Raw genomic sequence first — 19,111 nt, 5'->3', positions numbered from 1 at the left:
CCAATATTCGTGTGAGACTTGGGCTGTTTGGGAATAAGCTAAAGATCAACGTGGAGCTGAGGTTGGAAAAACATTTTTTGACGCCGACCTCCGCTCCTTTACGACCTTTATCCAACGTTCTAAAAATAACCACAGACCAACGTTGGTCTGACGTCGAATTTCGACGGCCAACATAATCCTATAATATTCCTTTAATTTCAGAAAGTACAATTAAGTATTTTGTTAAAAAAAAAAAACTAAAAGTTACTTGTAATTTCCATTTATACAGCAAACTGTTTTTATGCAGTGCAACATGGCTATTATAAAGTAAAACTGCATTTCACAACTGGATAAAGGGTTGGATTTGTGTAGTGAGCTTTAATTAGCCATACATCTAAAAAAAAAAAAGGTTGATATTAATGTATGTAATACTTTTTAGATAATGAATATAAACTATTGTAATAGTTCGTTGGTCTGTAAGTTAGCTTATTCTGAAACTTTATTATAACTTGCTACCCTGCCCTGTGACAGCTGAAGTGCTCCTTGTATACACACACACACACACACACACAAACGCGCTTTTCTGTGCCCTGTGTGTCTGTCTGTGGGTTTTTGTTTGTTTCCCGTGAACGCACGAGCGCACGCACACACACACGCACAATTGCTGTGCTCCAATATTCGTGTGTGAGACTTTGGCTGGTTGGGAATAAGCTAAAGAACAACGTGGAGCTGACGTTGGAAAAGGGTTGGCATTTTGACGCCGACCTCCGCTCCTTAACGACCTTAATCCAACGTTCTAAAAATACTGCCAACCACAGACCAACATTGGTCTGACGTCGAATTTCGATGTGCGACATAGGCGACATTTGCCAACGCTGGGCCAACATACTGTTGCTGTCTGGGAAGTCGCTACAGTATCTCAATAATATTTCAGAGTAAACCAGTTAGGCCTTAGTAGTAAATGTAGTACACAAACTATGCATTTAAGTTAAAGTGAAAATATTATTTAATTAACAATGTATCAATATATTAAAATAAACACAATTATGAACAAATGCACAACAATGAAACTTGAAAACGTGTTTAGTGCTTCATAGTAAAACAATTTTGACAAATAAATAGCTTAATAAATAAAAAGGGTACTTTTTTCTATATGATTATCTCTGTATTAGAATCTGGTGTTTTGGTGCGTTTATAACTGAACGAACCCACGAACACCTCTCTCTCTCTCTCTCTCTCAGAACGCAGCGCGCGTTCGATGACGTCACCAATCCCCGCGTGTAAATAGAGCCGCAGGAGCAAAGGAGCGGCATTCGCGTTCAGCAGCGGTGCCGTGATGGAGCAAATCATTCTTCGCCGTACTTTAGCGAGCTATTTTGAACGCGCTCGACAGCAGTGTGGGCTGAAGCAGGAAGTTCGCAAATCTACGATTAGCCCATTTATAGTATTTGTAGACGGCTATCCGACCCTGGTGGCGCCTAAAGAAAAGAGGCCATCCCCGGGCCCATCCCCGGGCCCACCATCCCAGCCCCGCCCATGCCCACCGCAATGGCAACCACCGATACACCCAAAGATGTCGGGCCAAGTGTCTTCCAGAAAGGAATGCACAGCCTACAGGGCGCGCTCGCCTACCTCTGTACTACGGCCTGAGTGGCTGAAACCTCAGAGTCGTTATCTCCCACTGACTAAACCTGGACCTGGTCCAGTATCTCTATCCAGACGCCGGACACCGCCGCCCAAAACACAGCTACCACCAATACACCCAAAGATGTCGGGCCAAGTGTCTACCAGGAAGGACCGCGGAGCGTGCAAGGAACGCTCGTCTTCCTCTGTGAGAGAGCTTTGGGGGCTGAAAGATCCCACAACCTTCCCCCCATTAGCAGAACCCGGACTTTGCCCAGCACCGCCCAAATCAGGGCCACCAACCATGACTGGAACCAGGTACAGCAGAAAGACCAGCTTAGCCTGCATGAAGACCAGGGCTGGCTGACCACCAGAGCATATTTAAAGTGTGCTCCCTCGCTCATTTGTGTTACCCAGAACAGAATATTGTTGTGTCTGTGTGCTCTGTTCACTGAACGTGCTGATGCTCCTGTGCAGTCAGTCACTGTGTGCTCCGTTCACTGAACTTGCTGATGCTCCTGTGCAGTCACTGTGTGCTCCGTTCACTGAACTTGCTGATGCTCCTGTGCAGTCACTGTGTGCTCCGTTCACTGAACGTGCTGATGCTCCTGTGCAGTCACTGTGTGCTCTGTTCACTGAACGTGCTGATGCTCCTGTGCAACTGTGCTCTGTTCACTGAGCAAACTGTCATTTTACTTTTTGTTTTTCTTTTTTCAACTCTGAATTTAAAAACATGTATTTAACCAATAAAATATGTATGTATTGGTTAATCTCAAGCAGCTTTATGTCATTTTTTACAAGGTTTCTAAGCTGAAGATCGTTACAAACTCATGTGACATTTAAAAAGCATGTTTAAAAGCAAGTTCACTAATTCCTTTGATTTTCACTTAAAAAAGTCTTTATTTTATAGAATTGGTTGACTGCATGTTCAAATAATTAATATTTATGACAAAAAAATCACTCCTGTTAATGGAACCTTATTTCTGTTACCTGAACTCTACGGTGGCCCTGGAGACTGATATGTACGGTGGCCGAGAAAGCCCAACGCAGTGCAAATTGAAAAGCGCTGCAAAAGCACAAAACACATCCATCAAAATTACAACACAGGCGCAGCAAATAGAAAAACGTGCTGCAACTAGAAAAACGCGCTGCAAATAGAACCACAACACAACGGAAGTGAGTCACAATACAACGGAATTTTCCCGGGGGACCTTAAAAGATACTGTACCAGCTAAGCTGCGTCTTCAGTAACGTCTCGGACTTCACTATGTGTACAAAGGACAATAAGTGGCAAACAAGGCGTTTGTGAAGCAGAACTTTTAATAATATGCACACAACCGTGGTAATCACAGGTAATAAACATAACTTACTTTTCAGAAGCTTGTTTGCCACTTATTGTCCTTTGTATACAGCTGGTACATCATCTTTTAAGGTCCCCCGGGAAAATTCCGTTGTGTTGTGACTCACTTCCGTTGTGTTGTGGTTCTATTTGCAGTGCGTTTTTCTTTTTGCAGCGCGTTTTTCTATTTGCTGCGCCTGTGTTGTAATTTTGATGGATGTGTTTTGTGCTTTTGCAGTGCTTTTCAATTTGCACTGCGCTGGGCTTTCTCAGCCACCGTAGATATGGCATCTTTTCAGTTTTGGTTGCTTTTGGAGATACTGCGGTGAGGGTGTGTTCAAACTGAAAACAGGTTAGTCATTCCAGCTTTTACCTGCTTAAAAAAATACACTTATTAATTTAAATAACTTGATCAAACATTCACATTAAATACAAACTATTATTTATATTTATTATGAGTATTTGTATGAATGTATGGTGTTTCAATTCTTATGAGACTTTTGTGTACAACAAAATGTGTAACGAACAAATAGTTTAATTTCACAAAAAAAAATAATGCTATTTAATTTTCACTACATGGATTTAAGTAAGTAAATGATGTGGGGTTGCTGCTGCAGTTGGTCAGGTCTAGGTTCAGCAACAGTATGTTCTGAAAGAATAAGGTCAGCTGACTACCTGAATATAGACCAGGTTATTCCATCAATGCATTTTTTATTTCCTGATGGTCAGACTCTACAATCATCAATGCAAGATCTTGGTGAAAAAGTAATGCAACACTGGATTAAAGTAAATCTTGTGACATTGCAGAAGCTTATCGAAACAATGCCACAGTGAATGCGTACTGCGATTAAATCTAAATGCAGTTCAGCGAAACAGTGTGTGAATCAAGTCAGTTTAGGCCTACTTGGCACTGAACAAAAAAATACAAATTAATATTTAGACACTGGACTTTTTTTTCTGAAGAGAAATAAAGTAAGTACTACTCTGGTCTCTTACAGAATACCCTGCTAAAAAATCCGGTTCAATACTAGCTAGTCATCCAGGAAAACCACAGCCTCCGCTGGTCAAGAGTATGTTAACAAGCTAGTCTGTCTGCATAGGGTGTGTTTGTTCTGGATGACCAGCTGGTCTTTGCTGATTTTCTTAGTTTATAGGTTACTCTCTTCATCAATTTTCTTTTTTTTTTTAGTTTCAGATATACAACATCTAAACATCCAGACTAGTGAACAGTAATGTATCATTATTAGTATTATTATTGCTTTTAATTAGCATTTTCATCTGTACGCAAGCTAATCAATGTCATTCAACATCAGTCAAGAAAAAAAAAAATCAAAATTTTGCTTTCATCTTTAATCTGCTCTCAATACAGACAGTAACACATTAAGTGCATTCAAAATTCCTTTTCAAACAAACACCATGATTCCAACATTATGACACTCGGCTAAGTGAAAGTTGAAACCAGGCCAATTCAAATAAGATCATCCCCAACATATCATCTGATCTTTAATGTATAATTATTATTTATTTTTTTGTTTACAAAAAGTTAGAAAATAATTGTTTCTTGGCATTTTTAAAGCACCCTGCTTCACAAAAGCTTTATTTCTTGGCAATCAAAATTCAAATATGGCCATTATTTCTTATTATTGTAATAAAACAATATTACTGAATGGCAAATCAATGCTCACATCCATGAAGTAAAACAGATCTTAATATGTATTATTTGAAGCTGGCCAAGGACCAGTGCAAATAAGGCAGTTTGCAAGCATGTGAGTGAGTTCATTTTCTTTGCTTATCTGGAAGCAGTTACTTTAATATAGTGAATGAAATTACCCAGAATGACATATGAATGAAATGTGGCAGTAGTAAATGGGCCCATTTAATGGCAGTCAAACTGACCACTGACCTGAGAGTAAGCAATGTGGATGCCCGGTGTAAATGCATAGAATTTGAGTTAATTAAAAATCTTTAAAAATGATTCAGGTCCTACAGTGTACATAGATATAATTGTATTCACAAAAATGACCAGGATATGACATCTGAAGGCAAGAAAACCTGAACTCCCCCTAATGCTTATTTGAAATACTGCCATTTTGAAATCATTACCCTACACATAAACCTAGCTTTATACAAACAAGTTCACCGTAAGAGTTCCACTGGGAGCTTGAAGAGGTTTCTATCTGTTCAGGATTCACTGAAAAACCATCTCATCTGTTATCTTCAATCACGATTGTCCTCCTGGGATAGGCGTCTATATCCACAAATATGTAGCGGAATTCATATCTCCCCGTCTCAGGATTCTGTGGAATGACAAACATCCAGAAACATCTTTATATTAGAAATCTCATCTGATTAAACTGATAAATTCCAGCAATGAAACACATTAGTGTACACTGTAAACAAGAATTTTGAATTTCACCTGCTTTGCCTCTGAATGTACAGTTCCGTGCAGTCCTGGCTCTGAACCCTCAATGTAAAATTTCAGCCTCATGTGCTGCTGGCCATCCTTCACGTATTCAATATGGCTATGAGAACATTAAGGGAGTTAAGTCAAATATATAAAAAATTAAACTGTATGGTTTATAACTCAACTCTCTTAAATATTAATTATTTTGTCTACTATTATTTTGCTATTGCATCATACCTAACTTGTTGTCTCCTACCCCGGCGAGTGGTCTCACCATAGCCTTTGATGGGCTCACCAAAAGCTCCAATTACCTAAAGTAAGAAGAAAATTTTATGTATTCATGAAATAAATAAGTTAATAAAAAATAGTGTAGTTTTATAATGACATTCTCCAAATTAGCAAATTAGACCTCTGGGTGTGATCTGCATTTTTCAAAAGCTTTCCCATAGAGTTTGCTTGGACTGGATGATGAAAACAGTTCTTGAAAGATGACATAAAGAAGTCCACCTGCAAAAAACAGGTGAATAATTTTAGAATCATAAATCCTGAAATAACCAGCGATAAAACCTATGTATTACAATCTTTTGTGCCCCTTTCTATCGTTGCCAGGTTTTTTTTTATTTATTTATTTACGTATTCTTTTGACTGTGACCTAGTAGGTTGATGATGGAAAACCAACCTTAAAACAACCTTTATTTAACATTTAATAGGCATTGGTTAAGGCTGAAAGGCTCTGAATGGCTTAAAAAAAGAAGGTTTTGGAGTGGCCTAGTCAAAGTCTGACTGAGATGCTGCAACGTGATCTTAAACAGGCCGTTCATGCTAAAAAAAAGCTCAGATGGGGCTGAATTAAAACAATTCCGCAAAGAAAAGTGGACGAAAATTTCTCCACAGAGATGAAAAAGACTTATTGCCAGTTATCAGTAAAGTTTAATTGCAGTTGTTGCCACCAAGGGAAGCACTGCAAATATTTTTTCACACAGGGCAAGATTGTTTTATTTATTAAAAGAAAAAAAATAATTTAAAAAGTGCTTTTAATATTAAGATCGGTTTGATAATTATAAAAAAATATCAGAAAGGTATCAGAGGGGCAAATACTTTATATTCCACTGCGTGTGTGTATATATATATATATATATATATATATATATATATATATATATATATATGCAAATAAATAAATAAGAGAAAGCCTGTCTACTGGAAATAAGCATCCATAAAATAAAGAATAATTTAGAGCTTTATCTTACCTGTAACTCCAAGACCAATGAGCACCACTATCAGATAGGTAAAATCTTTGCCAGCTTGTTTGACTGTAGGAGGGAGACAACCCCAGAGCACAGCACATTTAAAGTCACACTAAAGTTTCTGCATAAAATCGCTGTAATGAGCTGTAACACACCCCCTGAACCCACCTTTCTGTGCAGCTGAGACTCCAGAGGAGGCCTGGCTCTTGTGGACTGATACCTGATCTCGACCCCTGCCCTGTCCCTCAGGGTCACTCGCATTTCTGCACTGACCTCCAGCGTGGAAACCTCGAGTCTGAACACCAACACAGCGAGGCAGGCATGTCCACCGAGTTAAGGGCAAGTTATTGAACTTTACCTGGATTAAAACAGGGTTATTCACCTGCAGAGGTGACACCTGTAGAGATGGGGGGATGTTTACACGCTTCAGTAAGTGCTGTACACAGTGTGAAGTCCTGCCACTTCTCAACAGGAGTGAATAAACCATTATAACCGAGGTTAAGAACCAGTAAGGTAACTGAGTTAACCTGCTGCTGTGGTTCACTGTATTTAACTGATAGCTAGCTAGAAAAGATAGCCTGGCTAAACACTGCACAGGTCTGGGAGATACATAGCACTAGCCAGCTTGTTATTTAATCGGTAAGGCTACACTTTAAGCTGCAGTGAAATAAGCAGCTTCTCTTTCAAAGACTGAAAATGGTCAAACTGACCGTGACCCCAGAAAACTCAACAACACAACAATCTCACTCCTCACTCATGACTGGAACAGCCTGCCATAGCCTCACTGGCGCCAGCTAGCTAATCCCCCCTTCAAAATAAAAGTCCTCTCCGATAATAACAGCGTGATTAGCAAAATAAACCTGTTTATAAATCTACACTTATGAGTAAATGTGGACTTTATTACAAACATCGTCACTTTTATAAATACAGGCCATATTTCTCCTTATTAAAACACTTTATCTTTAAATGTTGGGGTACTTTTATTTTTTTTATAATGAACTTTGTCTTGACGTCTGGCGAGTTCACAGCATTTCTTGTAGCTGAGGATCATGGGAGTTGTAGTGTTTTGACTTCCATAATAAACTCTGTTCAAACGTCGCTAAAACTACAAAAGAAACTAAACATCATTGTCTGGAAATATTTGTTCTTTCTGTGAACTAAATATTAACAATCTTTCTTAAGAATGTTATTTGCTATCTCTCCAAAATAGACAAATATATGGAAAATGTAGTTATGTTGTATTAAATATTTAATTAATTTTAGTTAATTTTTTAATGCATAAATGCAAGTTAAACGAAATAAATGTACTCTTTGCTTATGGCTGAGATTAGGTTTTAAGATTAAAAACACAGGGTTTCTGAAATCCTATGGAATATATGTGTTATTTAATAAAATTTTTGTTTTCCCTATCCATTCTATGTTTTTGGAGTTTATGAGTTTTATTTGTATTCTCCTGAATCTCCTCATATTTCACATGGTGCAGTCATGTGTGCTGAGTGTATTGTCTTTCAACGTATTTAATAATAAAAACCAAAAACAGAAAAATGCTAAATCCAAACAAATGCATAAGAGAAAATGACTAACAAATAACTAACCATAACATTCTTGGTTCTTGGTCTCAAATAAGCAATTTACGTAAAATAAAAACAAATATAATTCTGTTTTCACTTTTGCTGTATTAAAAAAAAAGAAAACATTCAAAAATACTAATAATCAGTGTTGAAACAAGAATTTTGACAGAATTATTCATGTCTTTTATTAAAAAACATTTTGTCTATGATTCACCTAATGCTGACCCAAGTAGACCTTCTGGCAAATGAGCAGGTTTTGAACATACAGACATTTCATGTTTTATATGGAAAAAAAAAGATGTGTGATCTACTTTCATACCATTGATCAATACCTTGCAGCTTATATATGATTGTAGTAACATTTCTTTCTATTCAAATATGCATAGACAAGACCTGCTGACCAGTTTCTAAAGATTTTGGTCAAATCTGAATCTAATAATTAATTTTTAGTGAATGTGCACTTAGCGGGCAGAGGTTAGGAAATTGAAAAACAGATCACAGAAAATCAGGTCAAATAACTGATATCTGTTTATCAGGTGATAATAATAACAGTAGACCGCAGATGATTTGTGTCAATTCTGTAGCTAGTTAGCCCATATTATAAACTCCAGGGCTGAGGTGAATTTCTTTTGGACACAAATGAATGAGGTTTAAGGTTTTTTAAGGTTTCCCCCCTAAATGTCTCTGGATCCTCATTTGCTACATCTAATGGGTCAAAACAAATGACTGATTAATGCTACATCTATGCTTACAGCTAAGCTAACGTTCCTGCACACTGACATGGCACAGTGCTTATGTCAACAACTACTTTTTGAGCTTACTACAGTAAAATATACATTTTTATTCAAACTCTATCGCTACCAGAGACATTTAACTCTCTTTATTTGATAAAGCTGGCTGGTTTGTTTGGAGTATTTTGGTGAAACAAGTCTTTTCAGTGTGTTGCAGTGTTAGGCTTAGTCTGTAACTAGCAAAACGTGTATAATTCAGAGGATACAGGGGCATTTAATAAAAAATACACATAGAAAAAATTCTGTAGGGTTTAAAATGTGTGTGTTTACCACAAAAGTCACAATTTTCCAAAACCTAGGAAATTAATTATGTGAGAGAGGAATCTACATAGAGTTTATAATGTGGGCACTGACTACAAAATGACAACACGACTCCAGTGGCCTGTGCAGCTCAAGTCTACTTTAGGAAAAGGAACAAATTTGCATTGACATTCAGTAAAGTTTAGATTCACATTTTAGCTTTAGATTCTTTTCTTAAAGGTCACAAAAGAGAAAAAATAATTACATTTGTTTCATATCCCACACAATGGATAAAAATTAAAACAATGGAAAATGAATAAAAAACAAACCAACATCCCCATCCTATTCCCAGTACAGTATCCCCACCCCCAAACATCCCAATCCGCCCCTGGATTTCAGTTTGCAGTCAGGAGATGTAGACTTATGTCTGTCTACTCTCTAGGCACCACAATGCTGTTCAGTGGCTGAGCAGGTTAAAGTCAATGTAGGAACACAAGTTAGTGTCGTCCACCAAAAGCCAAGAGGCCCTAGGCAATCAGATGAGAAGCAGACGCTGCCCCACTTAATATTCGCTGAATCTGACAGTCCTGTCTGTAGGAGGATGTTACGAGTTAGTCCCTTAAGCTGTCAAACATGGAAAGACGCAGGGCAGTGATGCATCTGCCTGTTGAAAAAGTAAAAAAACACTATTAGGGCAACCCTGAAGACAAGCATGTCCTTCTTTACGCTCTGCAGTGCACATTTTTGAACAAGAAAAATAGAAAACATGGTTCCAGATATCTGGCTATAGGCTACATATATTTAAAGGGATAGGTCTAATGCCAATGTTGTTGATAACAATGAAATGATGAAAGTGAAAAGTCATCATTAAGAATTTGCAAATGACATCATACAAACTGGTAACAATTAGCTTCCATTCCCTATTTAGCTGAGCTATTTAGTGCTCTAAAGGTTAAGATCCAAATAAATAGTACAAATTCTGGTTTTAGGAATATACAGCAGTACAGACATTTAAACAATGATAATAGTTTGCAAATATATAGTTTTTAGGACAAGAGCCCTCACTTTGATAAACCAATCGAGTCTAAGGCATGCCACTCTGACTCTAAAATTTACTCCGCATTGCCATGAGCACCCTGGCCAAATTTCATCCTCACTGATAACACAACACCTCACATATTATTACTAAATTGTGGGTGGTCCCAAGCTGTTCCCGGAGGTAACACTTTATCAAATTATGTACTGCTGTTCCATGACATTTGGAATTCACATAATTTTGGTGTTTATATATTTTTAGCTTATATGTAAAATATGAAAAATCAGAACACACACAAATAAAACTCATGTTCATGTTTTTGATAAAATGCTGGAACTAACAAGTTAAAATAAGAAAACAAAAATGGTTCTATAAGTAGGTGTGTCCAAGCATTTGACTGGTACCATACATCACTAGCAACAATATATATGTGTGTGTGTGTGTATATGTGTACAGGAATTCTAATGCATCACTGAATCACAGAATGGTATTAGCATTACCTGTTAGTAGCAGAGGCAGTGTGCATATGATCTGTCCTTGGAATTGGAAAAGACAATCATCACAGTATCATCAGTCCAATTTATACAAATTTGTTTGCTATTTAATTATTTTATTTCACAACATGCCAATGACATCATATTAATCCCAGTTCAGGGACACCAACTAACGCTTTAGGATTTAGGCTCAGCCGGCATAAGAAAACATGAAAGGGGCTCTTGTCAAAGTTTATTATTTTCTTAATGCATACATAAACTGTGTTAAAGGTGGTCCAGCTTTCAAACAGCTACAAAAATTTGTGTACAAATATTATGTGCCACCAAAATGTAGCAAAAGTTTATGAGTGTGTTTTGCACCTGCACTTTAAATAGATTATACAGCAAAATTAATTAATTTAATTAAAACATTTTTAAAATGAACTTAGCCACACATATTTTATCTTTTTTAAATATTTAAGCATGCATATGTTAGTGCAGTAATTTGCCTTCTAAGGGGGGTTTAGTTTAGTTCACAATGCCTTGGATTTAACTTAGTATGATCAATTGTTAAACGAAATGACAAATAGACATAAGACATGCAAAAAGACAAAAATGTTTCTCTTGGCCTGAGGTAAATATATGTAGACTATAGATATGGCTGTAAATAATCTGTGTCAACACTGTTTATCCGGTGTAAAAACAACAAAAAGAACAACAACAAAAAAACATATTTTTATGGAAGAATAACAAATGCATGCAACAGGAAAGTTCTGTTTACACTTATTCTTATAATGGAAGTAAAATAACAGTTAATACAGTGTGTTTGTCCAATGTCAACCAACGGCCTGAATAATTAAAAAAAGGGCAAATGGATTAAATAATGCTCGTCCAAAATTCAAGTTTTAGATATTTCAAGCAATTTCAATCTAAAAGTCTCTTTTTTTTCTCTGCTACTGTGTCCATTTACATCTGCAGTGTGTTCTGTAGGCCCTATGCCTGTGACTACAGTGTCCGTGCCATCATGCTGCTGTAAATCTCCGGTCCATGTTTTCATATTTCTCTGAAGCTCGTTCGTACTGATCCAGGACTGCACTATTTTCAAGAAGTCTACATGATGGAGACAATGCAACATAATGTAGTGTGAGCAAAGACACACAGACAGAGCACATTTTACACTGTGACTACAACAGACATGAAAACATAGACTTCATGTAACCGAGTCGATGCATTACCACAGACAGTATGAGAAAATGCTCTTCCTGTTCATTCAGGACTGGCAATGAATTCTAAATGTGTACAATGTGATCGAGTAGTGCATAACAGGCAGGGTTTCTTAATACATGGCTGGTATAAACCTAAACATTTTTGCATGTATATACTGATTGTATAGACTGATTAGCCATACCATTAATGACCTACTACTGTTCTACTTACCGCCTAATACACAGTATATTACAGTATATAGTGAATGGTTTTTATATTACCTACTTGGATATCATGCAGTTCATAAAATAAGTTTTTTCAGTGTTGGTCAATAAAAACACGACTGTCCTTCTTCATACCACATCATATAAATTGGAGAACTTGAACTGAAAGGTCTTTGTTGATTCTGGAACAATTAAGAAACCCTGAGCTTTATTATGTACTGTATAAAATCTACACAGGTCATTCCATGCCAACTCACCCAGGTCGTGGCAGGACTTTAAATAGATTTTGTAATAAACAATAAATAAATAACTAAATAACTAAATAAAACACCCCAACAAAAATCATTTCATTTTAATTAGGCCACCGTGTATTTTTATTTTTATTATTTTGTGCTCAAAAGACTGTACATCAATGAGCTAAATTATATTAATACAGCTTATTTTTTTTGACAGTATTTTATTTAAAAAAATGATCTGGAGCACAGTTTATAAATTATACTGTAGTTTTTTTGTCCCCTCAATGGATCTATAAAGGGACCTGTTTATAGTGAGCTGTAATGGACTGACCCATATAGAAAAGGTTCATTGCCAAGATAAATTGCTAAAACAACTGTGATTCATGTAGAATCCACACCTTTTTTGTGCACTGTGAAGAAACACATCATACACTGTGAAAAACAGCTGCATTATTGACATCCTTTTTTTTTTGGGCACAAACCATCATTTTTCAATTCCGTCATTCAGTCCTTTTTATGTGGGGCTCAAAGTTTGAAAGTCAAATTTAGTCTAAATTGATATTGTTTGACTTTGCTGTATAATGTTTTGTGCCGCTACTGAACGCTGAACAAAATGCATTACATTTACATGATTCCAATGCGTGAATCATTTCCACATGAATAAAATATATATTGTGCTGTGCTACATGTTTTTCAGTGCATTCACTGTGCTACATTTTTATAATGCATTTATTATTGTTATATGTTTTGTTCATATAGAAATGATGTACACATTTGAATCAAGCCATTTACTCTTTTCAGTGCAGCTGTGGTTGAATCAACACCTCCCCGCCTCGATAGATTCAGCACTGAAACAGAAACATATACATTCCATGCGCATGAGCAAATGATCACATACAAGTGTTAACAGAAAGAAAGAATAACGTATAAAGGAAAAAATAAGAAAAATCACAGGACAGGCAAGATGGTTTCCAAATGCTAACCATCTTAATGGGTGTGAAAAAAAGAGCAAATAACAAATAAACAAACAGAGACACTGAATCACAATGACTACACACAATATGTATGTGTTTTTGTTTTAAAAGGGCTTACCTGATTGTCTCACACCCTAGTTGTGTTGTACTCTGATTCATGTTTGCTTAGAGACCCAATGAGGCAGAACCTGAAATATCACCGCTCTTACATTTAATCATTTAATATCTTAATGGAATTTTGCATAGAAAGAAATACTACCCATACTTCATCTGGGCTTTGGGTCTAAATGTCTTGCATGCACACATTAGGGACAGGGAACAAATTCTCAAGGGACAAATAGAGCACACACACACACAGACACACTGTGCATGCAAATATGCACAATCTCCTCTTGCTTTTTAAAGAGAGTTCCTGTAAAAACTGGTAACATTTAAATTCAAGCAGTCAAGGTGCAGAATGTACAGTAAAAATATCAGATCTCAGATTCATGCCAATCAATTTAAATTGTTCTATTTCTCACTATAACAGTTTATGTGTCCTGATTAGACAGAGCGGCCTAAGCGCATATCGTATAAAATAAATTCTGTAAGAAACACAGGCCAAAACTGCAGGCCCCTGTGTAGAGTAAAAAACAGCATATTAGAGGTTTACTGGGGGAAAAAAAATAAACCTCTAAACAAAAGAGGTCTCTGTTGGTCAGTTAGGATCCACAGGTGTCTCCATGCATCCGGTAGAATGCAGATGACCTTCAATAAATGGGCACTTTATTCCATATAGTTGGTGGAATCTAGACATATAAAAAGATTTGAGCATGAATTCAAATAGGGCCTGGACTGTATGGTGCATTTAGGCATTTTTCTTTGCTATCCAACTAGTAATATACAGCTCTGTAAAAAAATTAGAGAGCACTTAGAAATGATGAGTTTAAGAAACTGGAGTGGTCTATTAATTTGTTCCAGAGCTGTATAAAACCACTGCATATGTCTTTGTTATTTGTCCATTTTTTATTGTGCATTAAATATGCATATTGTTGCTTTAAAAAACCTTGTTTCTTATTTATTATTTTATTACTTCAACATGACTTTATGGAAACAATATTGGAGATACAAGGTTTTTGTGTGACAGCGACAATATGTGAACTAGTGCACAAAATTTTGGAATCATCCGAAATGATAAATAGAGCTGTAGATAATTATAAATTGATAACAAATAAGCATACTTGAAGTCTTGAATTTGAGAATTGGTGGTAAATTGTGAGGTAGATAACATTATTGTAAACAGATTATTAAAATATATTTTTACAATCCCTGAAATATTGATTAAAATGTTGAAAATGCATTTTGTTGCCTAATTTATCAGATGTAAATCTACAGTCTGAATGTTGTTACTGATTACAATTTGACATCATTACTTTAATGTTACCAGTGATTCCAAACTTTTGAACAATAGTTATTTTTTATGCCAATATTAGGGTCTGACATGCCAAGTCATTTATTTCCATGAAAACATCCAATCAGAAACATCTATTCATAGCTGATCATTGCAAGGCAATGAGATAACCATTCTACATTTTCCCTGATTTATACTCTTTAGTATTTCTAGTGACTTTTAGGTACTTTCTTTTATTAAGAACATCTTAGCAACACCATAGCAGCCATATATGACACCAGAATAACCACTTACCCAAAAAGTTACAACGTAGCAACAGCCTATAGGAACTACCTAGGCTGTGAAACCATTATAGATTTTCTATTGGAAATGTGTTTCTGCTATGTATGTAGTTATCAATTCTTAGAGACAGGTTCTTAAAATACTTTAGTTTCATTTCTTTTAAAATGGTTGAAATAAGCTTCCTTACAATGATACTAAGGCTAAATAGCTTTAGGTCAAAATCTGTTTGCTCAAAAAGCTAAAAAAACATACACATTTTTGGTTGTAGAATTATATTCTTTTTTTAGGTCATATCCAAATCCATGTGTGTATAATACCAATAATCACATCTCTCTTACTTATTGTTACATATTCTGTCAAAGCTATACATTATTTTTTTCTACATTCAATTTCTGACAAGAAGACACAGAAATAGTACAAATCTTTAGAGTGCTCTATGAAGTCTCTGCTTTTAAACGTCAGGGTATTTTTTAACATTGTGTTGCATTTAGTTTTTGGAAATTCATGACTTGTCATGATCTGTCAGGCCCTTTGGCATGTTAGTGTGGAATGCTCCAAACAGTTGAGTGCAAAAGTATTAGGCAGTCTCAAAAGTCAGTGTCTTTACAAGTAAACTCAATATAGCATTAAAATAAACTCAAATAAACATGAACTCAGTGCTCAGTGCTTAGAATGTGTTGTTGGTCAGTGAAAGCTGAAAAGTTAAAAATGTGAAAATCACAGGTTTGGTTTTTAATTTCCTCTGTGAACTCCGGACACTGTATGGATTAGTTCACATCAGCAGCTTCTCCCATTTACTTTATGATGGACTGATTAGATAAACTGTCTATTTGATGGATAGGAACTGGAAACACTGGGCTTCCTTCTAGAAAACTTGAAAATGAACTGAATTGTTGAGCTTGCACACACTTACTCACACACTGATCACTATGATCATAGTGTTTATCTGTGTTTATTCTAATGTGGACTAATTGTATTACATGCTTAAGACTTTTGCACATAACTGGTGATAAACTAATATTCAGTGTAATTTGTACTGAAAAAAAAAATCCTTGTGTCTCTAAAAACGATTAAAAATATTCTGAAAGAAAACTGAAGCCTAAAAGGAAAAATAAAACAATGCAAGAAGGAAAAAAAGGAAAAAAAAAACAGAAAATGGGGAGGGGGTTAAAAAAGGAAAATGAAAGTCAGGGCAAAAAGAATAAGCCCTCCTTCCCCCAAAACTTTGAAAATGTGTAAAAATCCATCAAAAATCAATGGATACTGACCGCTGCACTGCCTTTTCATGTCTGGCCAGCCTGTGGCTGGTGGTGGGGACCTCATCCAACTCGTCGTCGAGCTCACAGGCGTCCTGAGAGTAGCTGTGCTTCATCACCAGGATGCTGCGGCGGTTGGCTGTGTTTGGGGGCAGCAGCGGCCTCGTCGGCTGAGGCTGCATTTCAGTCATGAGGGCCGCTGGGCTGAGGTTGGCGCTCTTGGCGCCGGGCGGCTGGTTGGAGCCACAGTGGTGGTCGTGGACGCAGCGGGACGATGACCTCCGGAGCCGGTGGAAGCTCTCCAGGTCCTCGGCCAGCTCGGCCAGGTCCGCCGAGGCCGCGGCGGCGCTCCGCAGCGTGCACAGCTCGTAGTGGGGCGGCTCCTGGAACACCTCCTGGAACACTGTGGGGTCAAAATCGTCCCGCCGCAGGATGTACTTCTTCCGTGGCTGCTTTATCTGGACCACCACAGAGACCACCAGCAGGATCAGCACCACACAACAGGTCACCCCAATGATGGTGCCGTTTGTGTTGTTCAGGTTGTCCAGCAGGTTTGCTTTCCTTTTCTCTGACCACATACACACAAACACGCACACAAACACACACACACACACAGGGAGAATCAAGAAAAAGTCATTGAATAGCAGCGACAAGATGTTGAACATTGGTCCGTGTGCTCATGGCAAGGTCATCTGAATTATCAGAGTTTGAGAGAGGTCTGGTAGTGGGTGCCAGAATGATGGAACATTTAATTTCTGAATTTTAAAAGCAGGCATTTAACGTTTCTCGATCCAGTGTCACATGTGCCCTGGTAATACATCAAGGCATTACCACCCATAGTGGACAGTGCAGTGGATGGTAATGATTGTGATATGTGGCGCCTAGCCAGAATTGTCTATGCAAACAGAAAATTGTGACTCTGAAAGAAATTAATGCCACACTTAATGCAGGAGATCCCACGAACATACCCCAAAAGTCAAGGGACACAAAACTAGTTCCATGTCCCATACAATGTTTTTAAGAACATGGCACCATGACCCAATTTATACCCATTCTGTTCACCCCAAATTCGTCTGCAGGGACCTGAGGATGTAAATAATGTGTATGGGTGGGTTCCTAGGACTATATATACGCTACATAGTATACAGTATTTAAAGAGTCATTCCAGTCTGAGGTGTTCTACTATGAGTGCCTGCCACAGACTGGATCCTTCATACATTGGTCACTCCGTATCCAGATTCTGGAGTCTTTTTTAATTTTACATTCAGTCTTCATTTTCGGGAGAAGAAGGCTCAGACCCTGTGTTACACATTCAAACACAGATGACACAAGAAGAGTCAGAGATGTGAGAGTTAATGCAGAATCTGCCCAACAGGGGGAGATATCGTTACAGAGACCACACAAGGTGTCCATACATCAGCATCAAGACTAGAAAAGCCTGATCGGAATTTGCACAAGCAAAACCAAGTAACATATAATATTGAAAGCTGCAAATTCCTGCACCTAACAATCAGGGTTACGCAAAAAGCCCTTCCTAATTTCTTAATACTCTAATCACACACTCTATCACAAGGTCCATCCTTTTATCAGTATCTCACTGAATTAATTCAACTTCTCTTATCATCTTGACTGCTTCTATGTTGCTGTAGCAGTTGTATCCATTGTATCCTGTATATTAAATTTACTAATATATATATATATATATATATATATATATATATATATATATATATATATATATATATATATATATATATATATATACAGCAAATAAGATAAAAATAAAAGATTAAGAGTAAGAATCATAAAATAATATTAAATAATAGTAAATAAAACAATAATAAAATCTAAGACAATAATAATAAATCAAAAGCCAACAACAGATAAAAAAAAAAAAAAAAAACTAACACATAAAACAGTCAAATATAAACAATCAATATCTAGGAACAATAAAATAAAAATAAATAAAAAGAACTATAAAGAAAAGGTAAAAAGGACAGCTAAAGCATACCTTAATCTTGTTAACTAAATATTAAATAAGACCAAAAATAAAGATATCGAAAAAATATACCAAAAACATTGCTAAAACAGTAGCAGGCTCTTTGGAGGTGGTAAAAGTTTAAAACTGATTGAGTGACACCAGTGAGCTGAGATATAGAGTTTACTGTACTGAATTCCAGCTCACTGGTGCACTGTAGCAATAAGATACTAGTTTTTCATTGGACGGCAGCAACTTGCTTCAGTTTCTCAGACATAACCTGTTTGCACAGCACTCTACTGTACACTGTAAATATGAGTCAACATAAAAATATGGAATGCTCAGTTATTGCACTTGTCATTAGGAATAATATTGTACTCCTGCAGTAGTAATAATGAGCGGTGCTGGTGCTTACTAAGAGCTGACAGAAAGCACGCTGTCTCAGAGTGGAACTATTGCACACTGCTAAAGTTGAGGTGTATGTTTAGGCTCAGCTTTACTGAAGTGTTGTTCAATTTAGTGCTACACTTTGGCAAGCAAATCATTCTAATAGGAAAGCTATTGGACATTTATGGGCCACACTGGAGATGGGCTTTACCCTGAAAGAGCAGAAAACGCTCACACTGCAGGGCTTTATAGACAGTACTGTCTTTAAACACTGCTGCACAAACAGCAGAAAACAAGCCACTCTGCAGGAGCACGCTCCTGTTTCCTCTGCAGACGCTGACAGCCTTATATTCAACCCCCAGCTAATTGTAGCACAGAATTCTCACTTGAGGCACAAACCTACAAATGGGCAGGAAATGTATAAATTGTGGTTATTTTCATATCTGACCTGAATACAGTGGTTGTGAGATAAATG

The 19,111-nt window shown here is 36.9% G+C and overlaps 3 protein-coding genes across 4 annotated transcripts in view; all 3 read right to left on the bottom strand.

The window, feature by feature from the left end:
• Nucleotides 1-19,111, bottom strand: part of si:dkey-118j18.2 (uncharacterized) — a 129,227-nt gene that overhangs the window by 31,174 nt on the left and 78,942 nt on the right. The window lies entirely within an intron of this gene.
• On the bottom strand, nucleotides 4,551-7,406 carry timm21 (translocase of inner mitochondrial membrane 21). Its single transcript, XM_007254761.4, has 6 exons — nucleotides 6,761-7,406; nucleotides 6,596-6,658; nucleotides 5,755-5,852; nucleotides 5,583-5,656; nucleotides 5,358-5,463; nucleotides 4,551-5,238 (listed from the first exon to the last, which is right to left on the bottom strand). Exons 1-6 carry the CDS (start codon nucleotides 7,077-7,079, stop codon nucleotides 5,146-5,148), a joined length of 753 nt encoding a protein of 250 aa, XP_007254823.3. The 5' UTR covers nucleotides 7,080-7,406; the 3' UTR covers nucleotides 4,551-5,145.
• Nucleotides 7,925-19,111, bottom strand: part of neto1l (neuropilin (NRP) and tolloid (TLL)-like 1, like) — a 125,722-nt gene continuing 114,535 nt past the window's right edge. The window contains exons 9-12 of one of the 2 annotated variants that reach the window (XR_007441358.1): nucleotides 16,284-16,839; nucleotides 13,462-13,531; nucleotides 10,731-11,813; nucleotides 7,925-9,858 (exon numbers count right to left, since the gene is read on the bottom strand). Coding sequence is in view for 1 of the 2 variants with exons in the window: in XM_007254762.4 (XP_007254824.2) it covers nucleotides 13,471-13,531; nucleotides 16,284-16,839 (617 nt within the window). In the remaining variant the exon portion in view is untranslated. The remainder of the gene's footprint in view (nucleotides 9,859-10,730; nucleotides 11,814-13,461; nucleotides 13,532-16,283; nucleotides 16,840-19,111) is intronic. The other variant, XM_007254762.4, reaches the window with a different exon arrangement.

The sequence above is a fragment of the Astyanax mexicanus genome, chromosome 1 (assembly GCF_023375975.1).
Source record: "Astyanax mexicanus isolate ESR-SI-001 chromosome 1, AstMex3_surface, whole genome shotgun sequence".
Classification (NCBI taxonomy): Eukaryota; Metazoa; Chordata; class Actinopteri; order Characiformes; family Acestrorhamphidae; genus Astyanax; species Astyanax mexicanus.
The sequence above is the reverse complement of the archived record's forward strand: the minus strand, read 5'-3'. Positions and strand labels throughout refer to the sequence as shown.

What these genes read in the sequence shown, in the direction of transcription:
- timm21 (XM_007254761.4), bottom strand. Translation starts at nt 7,079, where the DNA reads ATGGTTTATTCACTCCTGTTGAGAAGTGGCAGGACTTCACACTGTGTA. An exon ending in CATTGGTCTTGGAGTTACAG is followed by an intron (nt 5,853 to 6,595) that starts GTAAGATAAAGC and finishes TGTTTTTTGCAG; the next exon opens with GTGGACTTCTTTATGTCATC. An exon ending in AATGCAGATCACACCCAGAG is followed by an intron (nt 5,657 to 5,754) that starts GTCTAATTTGCT and finishes TTCTTACTTTAG; the next exon opens with GTAATTGGAGCTTTTGGTGA.